This window comes from Artemia franciscana, chromosome 16 (assembly GCF_032884065.1).
Source record: "Artemia franciscana chromosome 16, ASM3288406v1, whole genome shotgun sequence".
In the NCBI taxonomy this organism is placed as follows: Eukaryota; Metazoa; Arthropoda; class Branchiopoda; order Anostraca; family Artemiidae; genus Artemia; species Artemia franciscana.
The window spans coordinates 19,306,441-19,317,152 of NC_088878.1; the positions used below are offsets into that span (position 1 = coordinate 19,306,441).

Consider the following 10,712-nt stretch of genomic DNA (forward strand, 5'->3'; position numbering starts at 1 on the left):
GTTGCTGCTTAGCATGGAAGTAGTGTTTTATTTAAAAATTAACCGAGCATGTATAAACAGGAAAATGTTGGTTCAGATATTTTTCTTTCTTGCATTTTTTTTCTTTTTTTTTACAGCAAGCTCTTTGGTCTGCTGCTGGGCCCTCCCCACTCGAGAAGCTATTGGAATTTCAACGTGGTCAGTCCAAAACCTGAAAAGATTCGACAAGCCTAGCTTTGGCAGAAGGCTCGAAATTCGACATGTGACAAGGCATTTGAAAATGCTGATATAACCTGTTGCCACCGTAACGTGTGGCTTAGCAGAATCCTATTATTTTGATTTTTTCTTTTGTGTATATTTTCCCTCGTTTCTGAGCTTTTATGAAATTGTAGAACTCATCTGTCTGTTTACTTGGGGTTATAGTGAGCAGCATTATTAGAGTAAAGTCCAGCTCTTATGCTATTTAAATTTAGCTTTTACACGAAATGCTGGCTTTAGACTCCTCCCATAAACTACCGAATCCCAGAAGCAATTTAATTAAAAATATGTTAATAATCGTTCAGTTAATTCGTTTAATGCTTGCTACAAGAATTTCTTATTATTTAATTTTGTTCTAACTCTATAACAGTTATTGCTCAGTTTTCTTTTGACCCGTTCTTAACACTAATGCTTATGATTTGTTTGTCAGTCGTGAGATCTGTTCCCTTTGACAGTTAGCATTTTTTTTTTTGCATATTCTTTTCTTCTCTCAAATCCACTTGAGTCGCTGTTAACCTTCAAAAAACGATCTATTGTTTTCAATTCCGGTAACCAAGCAGAAATTATAAAAAATCGAAAAGAAGCACTTAAAAGTCTCCATAATAGAGATAAAGAATAATAAATAAAGATTACATAGCAAAATAATTTTTGTATAAATTTTGGTAGATTCAGAGAGCAGAGTTAATCGCTTTAATCTGGGAAGGGTTTTAAGTAAGATCGGACATTGGATTAATTAATTAAGTCAAAATTCTGGAAAAGTCAGTAAGAAAAAACGCACTTAAAGAAAGCTATAGAAAGGACGAACACACACTATATCCACATTAAAGGATAGTATAGATTTATGCCGAGGAGAGAAAACAGGGTTGTTAAGTTGGGAACCTATTTCAGGATTTTATTTTGTATTTTTTTAGTAAGTATCTTCGGCTTATTTTGTTTCTGTATTCTCGTGGAAACCAATGATTTTGAACGAGTATTAAGATCCCATTAATGATATTTAACAAGTATTGAGATTCAATTCTTGTCTGCGAGACCCTAACTTAGAATCAAGCTATCTTTTTACTGGCATTTACTATCTTACTTATTATTTATCTTACTATCTTTACTTATCTATTTTTACTATCTATTATTACTCTTACTATCTTTACTATCTATTTACTTTAATCCTGAAGTCTGTTAATCCCTTTCTTCAAAATTTATGCCGACAAGTAAAGGAAATATCTAAAAAAAAAATATAATTTCTGCCAGACGATTGTAGTTCATTATCCAAATAGCAACTAATTTCTTTTTTATCACTTTCTCTTGTCGTTTATTTATAAACTTGATCTCTCTGGCAACTGCATCCATCAGTTACGGTAAAATGTCTTCATTTATTCATGAATACATGAGCTTAGGGTAGGGAGAGAGATTGTTGAACTTGCTACACATCCAAGTACTAATACATTTTTGCCCTCTTCCCTTCTTTCCCCCAGTAATAAACAGTTGGGGAGCTGAACTGTTTTATATAGACAGAGCCTATGGAATTTGAATTCTAATTTGCATTTCGGACAGCAGTGAATTGAAAAAATTTTAATTTTTAAATGTGGGCAATTCTTTTATTTTGTGTTGGACCTGTTTTCTGTTTTATCATTTAGGTTATCGTGACGTATTGAGGATCCTGTGACAACTGAGGAATTTGCTATTGCTTGTATCAGCTTTTAGCATTAAATACAATAAACTACTAACATTGTTTTTCTGTCTTTATAGTATTGATTTTATTCGTTATGTCGGTTACAGAGGACGAGTACACGGGGAGGAGTACGGATTGGCATGAATGAGAAATCTAGAGCTTTTTTTATTCTCTGGAGTCAGATTCTTAATGAGAATGCACACTCTTAGAAACTTGAATCTCTTCGTTATAGAAATATCTTGGGGGAAGGGTCACCCCCCCCCCCCGACCCCATGGTTTTGTTCCTGGCCTTAATTGCTTTTAACTCTTTCATTCATCTAATTTCAACCAAATAAGCTATATAGTTAAAATAAATAGACAGATTTATCACACGAAAGCCCTATTGGGCCATTCACTATTTAATTAGTCATGGAACTAAAATTAAGAATTTTTTGAGTGGAGAGTGGACATGGGCAGTTCAAAAAAATTACTCCTTATCATAAATTAATGTTGTTAGTTGCCTTGTCATATCCCCATCATTGAAGCCCAGACACCATACCCTAAATCGACGGGCTCACAAGAAAGAGAATAAAACAAATCTGCCAAAAAAAGAAGACATTCTGAAAATGAAGATCTAACAAGCAAGTTTAATTATATGATTAATTTTTCATGAAAACAAGGTTTATCTTATAATTTTATGACGAAATGATTCGTAAACTGATCTGTGAGTAGTTTCATGTCTGAATCTCTTACAGACCAAAAGCAAAATCTTGGGTAAGGGGGCTGCTGAACCAAGGGGACTCGAGGTGGGTACCAAATTAAAAAGTTCATTGAAAAAGATTAAAAAAAGAACGGAATAACTGTGCCAGAAGTGTCTCTGGAGGAAGGTCGCCCTCTCCAACCTCATGTATCTATTCCTGGCCTAAATTGATTTTAATTCCTTCATTCGTCTAATTTCAACCAAATTAGCTATATAGTTCAAATAAATAGATAGATTTTTTCACACGAAAGCCTTATTGGGCCATTCGCTATTTAAGTAGTCACAAAACTAAAATTAAAGATTTTTTGAGGGCGGGGGGGGGGGGTTTATTATTAGTCAAAACTTACCTTTCGATTTCTGGGTATTTTCAGATATTTTACCAAAATATCTGGAAATATCCTTCGATCCCCTTGCACATTCAGCCATCAGTCTTAGTCTATTATCCATTCTATGCTCGTGTCTAGATTTTTCATTTTTATCCGTTTTGAACTTTTAGCTACAAGGCAACTTTTCAATATGTCATTGTGAATAGACAAATAGCTGCTATAACTGTGTTGCCACGTTTATGAAACGTGTTGAAGATACCCCTTTTATCTTCAACACGTGTTTCCATTTTCGTGAAATAGAAGAACGTTCCATGTTCGTAGATAAATCTTTGCAGAAATAAAAGATTTTTATGACAATTTTGTGGATATATACTGAACCGGCTGAAGATAAATAATTTTTGTTCGTTTTAAGTTTCAACTTTGCTCTTTACATTCATAGGAAGGCTTTGCTTTTTGTTGTTAATTGGGTAAATCACCTACGAATAATTGATCAAATTGACAAGTATACTTAAAAAAAGAGTAAAAAAAGAAAACAGAATGGAATACGATTGAGGGCGCTAGAAAAATCTTGGGGGGGGGGGCAAGGCAACCTCCACCCCCCCCCCCCCCGAATCCAACCCTGCCATGTGTCACTTTATAATTGCCTTGTAAAGTCAAATTTATAAATAGCAATTAAACATAACATCTAGTACATAAATGAGTGCATAATTAACTCTCTATGATGTCCATGTGTCTGACCCAGCCTTTCCATTCACTCAAATGGTGCCTTTACTGTACTATAATGAACAGCTCTCTATGATTTTCCAATGCCTAAATTGCGACGGAGAAAAATAAGACAACATATCACTGCTGCCCATGTAAAAAAAGGTGATTTTTCTTGTTCAATTTAAACGCTCTATTTCAAACCTTTTCGAGGTTCAAACAACCATATGGGCATCAAACAACAAACTGAGACAAATGCAGGGAGATCAGGAGGAGGTAGTGTATCTTGTAGACTATTGTCAAGAAATGTGTAGCAGTATGTGAAGTATGCAAAAGGAAATGATGAAAGGTGATGAATGTAATGAATTCTAAACGAAATTTTCTACCAAGTCCAATTTGGCTAGGCATATGAGATCTCAAACTAGTGGAAAGCCATATGAATGTAATGAATGTAAAACGAAATTTTCTACCAAGTCCAATTTGGCTAGTCACATGAGAACTCACACTAGTGAAAACCCATATGAATGTAATGAACGCAAAAAGAAATTTTCTACCAAATCCAATTTGGCTTGGCATATGAGAACTCGCACTAGTGAAAACCCATATGAACGTAATGAATGCGAAAAGTAAGTTTTGCAAGTTGCTTATTGTTGCTTTTATACTTTTTTTACTTTGATACCTTGTTAACTTTGATTCTTTCTTGACTTTGATACTCTGATATTGTTACTTTGATACTAGTTTTGATACTTTGATGTTGAAAAAAAAATATATAAATCTTATTTTGAAATAAGGAGTTTCATAAAAGCTTAAAACTTTTCGCAATCACAAAACGAACAAAATTAAAAAAAAACTTTCCGAAAGTTTTTTTCCCAAATCTTTCCGAAAGAATTGGGATTATTTACTTCTAATGAATAGTTTTTTCACTACAAACAAGAGTATGGGTATTGCCCGTCTCCCAAACGGTAAAAGTATCATTCTGTTACTTAAATAACCAATTATCTTACTTAGAATTATTATTCTCTTACTTAAGTGGCTATAAAGTTCTGCAAAATTAATTTCCCTTTTTTTTCACTATAATAATTGGGACAACAGAATTCAAATACAAGTGAGAATTGGATTAAGGATTGGTTGGTTGACCGCGGTCGTTTCCAGGGAATAGGGGTTATGTACTTCTACTTCTACAATAGGGTTCTCTGATACGCTGAACTTGATGGTATGATTTCGTTAAAATTCAATGACTTTTAGGTAGTGTTTCCCCCTATTTTCTAAAATAAGACAAATTTTCTCAGGCTCGTAACTTTTGATAAGTAAGACTAAACCTGATGTACGTTATATATTTAAAATGAGCATAAAAGCGCAATTCTGTTGATGCAACTATTGGTATTAAAATTCCTTTTTTTAGAGTTTTGGTTACTATTGAGCCGGGTCGCTCTTACTACAGTTCGTTACCACGAACTGTTTGAAAAGTACAAGGCCTACTACGTATTTGGTGCTTTACTAAAGGGAATTATATAACAAATATTTTCTTTTGTTCTCGTTACAACATTGACAATAAAATGAAAATTGCAGTGAAACCAGACCAGAATTTACCAATTGGCCCAATAGTCCCTGCGGCTTTCATTATTCCCAAATATTTTGGGATTTTCCCAAAAATCTTGCAAAAACGGAGCGGCAAAAACGCTTGAGCATAGAGGCGTCAAAGCTTTATATCCGGCCTGGGTGAAACAAAATCTTGAGCTGGTGAGCTTTCAGCAATTAACATCGTTATATATCCAATATTGAAGCATAATTTATTAGTTCTAACCAAAACTGTTAATTTACTTTGGAATAAAATAAAAATTTTGAAGTAGGGAATTTTGAAAAACTTGAAACTTTTGCAAAAAAACGAACAGAAATTAATTTAAAAAAAAATCGAAAAAGAAGTTTTCTAAAGAAAATTAAAGGCCATATGAAACTTAAGATCAGAAGAAATAGATACCTACAATAGCTCAAACTCAAAACAACTAGAAATTACTATTAAAGAATAAATGAAACCAAAAACGAACAGAAATTATATAAACAATCATGGAAAGAAAACTTACAACAGGTAATAATGTAAATAAATAAATAAATCTCAAAACAAGCAAAGCTTAAGCTGAATATGCAAATCAAGCGTAAAACGAACAAAAATATTTTGCTATTGAGGCATAAATGAAACCCAAAACGGGCAGAAATTAAATAAACAATCATAGCAAACAAACAAACAATAGTTGCTAATATAAATGAGTAAATAAATCTTAAAACAAGTGAAACTTAAATTGAATATGTAAATCCAGCTTGAAACGAACAAAAATCTCTACAAAGAAGATTTGGGGTTTGCCTCCTTCTTTCACTGTAAAAGTCTAAAACCTACTAAAAGTATTCTCTGAAAGTTGCAACTTAATACACAAATCAATTCTTAAGTTATGCTCTTTTGACAATCTAAATAAACATAGTGTCTTGCTAGTTCGAATTTGACATCAATATTCTCTCAGATTTTACCTTCATAGACTTAGCCTTAACAGTACTATTATCACAGTAGTTTCGGTGGTAGTAGAAGTAGTTGCAATGTTAGTGTTGCATTAGTAATAGCAGTAGTAGCAGCAATAATAATAGCTGTAGTAGCATCTGCATATTGCCTTTTGGTCAGTTGAACACCACTTTCATGATACCCCGGAAGTTTCACCCTGACACATTATCCACTTCCAAAAATATTATTGATGTGTGCTTTTGACGCCTTTTTCACCTTAATAATCCGAGCCTTACAAGTTGTCACGGGCGCCCATCCGCTGAACTTTGGGGGGGGGGGGCTTACCTGGTCTAAGCGGAGATCCAATGCTGTGTAATAGAAATTTAAAAAGGCGTTCATTGTTTCTAAAACTTCCAGTGCCTTCCCAAGGCCAGAACATAATTTGCCCTTTACTAAAAAAAAAAAAAAAATGAAATGCTTTCCCTTTTATAACTTTAATAAATCCAATATTTTAAAGAATAAATATCAGCATATGTATATTAAACTGACAAGGCATATTCATTTGTTGTTTTTTTTTTTCAGTAAAGTACAAATTATGTTCTAGCCTTGGGGTTTTGAGCTCTGCTCGTTTTGAGTTTGGCACGGTTACTTATTGTAATTTCTTATTGTAAATTCTATGCCTTGGGAAGGCATAGAGGAAGAAAAATAAATTGACGTTGGTATATTTAGAGATAAGTGTTTCTTTAATACCATCACTTGACTACTTTTATAGTCTAGTAAATCTATAATAATATTTTTGCCTTCGCACTCATTACTAACGATTCTTTCTTTTCGTCTTGGCACCTTACTTACACCTCCGTCAAAACAACAGATAGTCATACCAGTAGCTGTGAACGAGTATTTTCTTCCTGAAGATCTGATCTTTGACTTAAACAGACAAACTTAAATAAAAGCGCTTAAAAATGATAGGGATGCCGCTGCTTCTTTGCTCTGTTAACTAAAAACTGAAACTACACTGACAAAAAATCGAAATATGTGTGCTATGTTTTTAAAAAATGAACGAATCAATATTTTTAATAAAATTAAAGGGGAAAGATAATTTTTATATTGCTTAGAGAAAAAATAAAACACCAGTCTACTTTTTCAGAGTTGTTTTTATTAGTACCTTTGTCCAGTTAAATCGATTGAACATCTTAATGTTGTGTTTTTATCAATTTGACATTTTTACAACCTTACAATGTACTGTACTGCCTTTGTACTTAACATCGTTTGTAAAAACTCAGTAGAATGGAGAACATATAATGACAAAATGTGACGGATTGACAAGCCTTTATCGGCATACCTTTAACGTCAACATTCTACCAATACTTGGCAGAGGAGCGACTATACAGTTTACAGTCTAGAAACTTAATGTTTTAAAAAGATGATCACATAGCATGCTGTAGAATAAAGAAATTAGGGGAACGTCTTCTGTCTGATTTAACAAGTAAACAAAGTTCGAGTAGTTTGCATATTTTGGTTTCTGTTTTATATGTTGCGATCCCACTGGCGGACGGAAGCCGGGAAGACCCCAAATCCCCCCCAAGATTTTTCTGGTGCCCTCCTTCTGTTTTTTTCTCTTTTTCTTACATAGACTTGTCAATTTGGTCAATTATTGGCGCCCTTGTCATACCCCCCTCCCCAATATTTTGCTCTAAATCCGCCTTTGTGCGACCCCAAGCATTTATTGGGAAGGGGATACTCTGATACTCCTTTACCCTGTTCAATTATCAGTTCAAATAATTCTGTCTTGAAATAAAACTTAGATATAAGATGAAAACAAGAGATTTATACAAAATTTATCAAACAAAACCGGAAAACACACATAAAAATATCGTCAGAACAGCCCTTTCGAGTTACTGACACCGATACGCCAAATAATTTCAAGTATGGAAGGTTTTAATGCGAAATGTTTAGCAAAAATCCAAATAAAAAGTATAATATGCATTTGCTTGGGTTTAAAGCAAATCCAAATCCATTTCGTTTTTCGTTTAGACCATTTAAGTGCAAAGTTATAACAAAGAGATTGAGCTGGAAGTAGCTAGCCCCTCTTCCTAAGCCCCAAACTTTGTCAATTCTTACAAATGTATTGTAGAGTGATTCTAGAATATCCTCCAATTATTAAAATAACAATGGGCATCAAATACAAAAATTGGATTTCAAATTAATAAGACTTTCGTGCGTTTCCCAATGGTTTATCCTGGCTTTTCTCACATAGACACAATAATCTACCAAATGCGAATAACCACCGCTGGAATTAAGTTTATTCTAGGGCTCACTTAAATATTGAGTCTTTCTTTCAATTCTTGCAATTACCATGTCTACCGATCCTAAAAACATTTTGAATTACACAATTAATAATTCATACAAATACAAAATCGAAGTTCAAGCTATTTCACATAAAGGTTAATCTTAGTACATACAACTTTATTAAACGCTGAAGCTACTACATAAAAATCGTTACAATAACAGTCACAAAAATAGAAAAAAAAAAAAAAATCAGAGTAAGAATGGAGTAAATAAAATTAAGCCAAGCACCATCAGTATAGAAAATACACTGACTATATACCATCTTGTTTAGAACCAAAGGACATGTTTAAAACTTAGTACAAAAATGGATTATTCTCTTCTTAAAGTCATTTAGAGGGCCTTTATTCACAAGTCACAGTCAATTTACAGGCAGCAGCCAAAGTTGGGGGTAAGTTTTACCAGAGTAGCAAGACTGCTGTGATAATATCTTATACTCTCCATATAAGTAAGATTTTTCTCTGATTTTGCGACCCCTTCCCCCACCAAAAAGGGCCCCCTGTGCACGGGCCTGCTTCAAGGCTGGCTGATACAAGTTTATCTCCTATACATCAAAATTAAACTACATTATACAATGTAAATTCTACACACGTTTCTGACTCACACCCTAAGGAAAAGGAAAAAAACACGGAAGTTTAAATGTACAAAGGCAATTTTCTCTCGCCTGTAGACTTAAACCTATCATCTGCCCTCCTTTGGTTTTAGGTACGATGATATAAAATTAGACACATAGCTAGGTATTTATAGGGAGCTAATAATTTGTGCATACATGAAAACGAGTATTTTCCATCTTTTCACATTTACCAATATGTAAACAATTACATCATTCGCTATAAATAGCGGATTCTCAAACTGATTACGGAGAATTGACCTGGTGCATCCCTGGGTCACCGTACATAGAGGCACCGTCACCGTATCCCTAAAAAGGAAAAAAGTTTTTCATATCACAATTCAGGAACACTAACAAAATTATCTAAATGGCAGGATTTGAAATTATAAGATTAATGAAATAATTATAAAATTAATGAAACTGGCATGTCAGGACATAGCTAAAACTAATATCTAAGTCTAGTTGTATTTTGGCTCACAACGACACAACCCTATTTCCAACTTACTCTTTGAAGTTAGTTTTTTTTTTTTATGTCTACATAGACTTATTACAATTCGGACTTTTTGGAAAATTTCTGAGCTGGATCTGCCGTAACAAGAACCGTTAATGCAGCAACTGTGAAAGACAAGTCGTAGCAACAGGGCAACGCAAGTGAAAAGGTCAGGTTATTTTTACAGGCTATAAATATCTGCAGTTACAAAATACTAGTATTATAATCAAATATTTGATGGTATTCGTCTTTTGTATTCGTATTTAAACCTTTCATAACACTTGGTGAACCAATCAAAACTGTTCGTGGCAACAAATTGTAAGTAAGGAGTACCCAAAACTCTAAAAAACGGAATTTTGATACCATTGAATACATCAAAAATTAGAATTTTTTAGATTTTTAGAGAATTAGATTTTTATGCTGATTTTAAATAGATAAGTTTCATCAAATTTATTTTTACGTATCAAAAGTTAAAAGCCTGAGAACATTTGCCTTATTTTCAAAAAAAAAGGATGAAAAACCTCTTAAAATTCATAGAATATTAAGGAAAAGCACACCATCAGATTCAGTGTATCAGAAAACCACTACTGTAGAGGTTTCAAGCTCCTATCTGCAAAAATGTAGAATTTTGTATTTTTTGCCAGAAGAAAGATCAAGGATTCGTTTTTTTTTCAGGGGTGATTGTATCGACCCAGTGGTGCTAGAATATTGCGAGAAGGTTCATTCGAATGGAAAATAAAAGCTCTAGTGCCCTTTTAAAATGACTTCATGTTTTTTCCGAAGTCACCCGATCAAAATTTTGAGATAGCCAATTTGTTCAGCATAGTCGAAGATTACTTAATCCCCCACAGTCCCCCCGGGGAAGGGCTACAAGTTAAGAACTTTACCCATTGTTTACATATAGCACTGGTTATTGGGAAGTATGCAGATGTTGTCAGGGGAATTTTTTTAGGCGGTGGTTGCGGGGGGTCGGGGGTTTCGTGGGAGGATCTTTCCATGGAGGAATTTTTCATGAGGAAAAGAACTTTCCACGAAGGGGGCGCCAGATTTCCCAGTGTTATTGAAAAACGATCAGAAACTGAATTAAAAAACAAGTTTTTCAACTGAA

The 10,712-nt window shown here is 33.8% G+C and overlaps 1 protein-coding gene across 1 annotated transcript in view; it reads left to right on the plus strand.

Moving 5' to 3' along the window:
- LOC136037179 (nonsense-mediated mRNA decay factor SMG7-like) overlaps positions 1-1,965 on the plus strand; it is a 45,007-nt gene extending 43,042 nt beyond the window's left edge. Inside the window, exon 11 of the mRNA XM_065719731.1 lies at positions 117-1,965. Within this exon, the coding sequence (XP_065575803.1) occupies positions 117-194 (78 nt within the window). The 3' untranslated portion in view covers positions 195-1,965. The remainder of the gene's footprint in view (positions 1-116) is intronic.
- Positions 1,966-10,712: the final 8,747 nt, after the last annotated feature.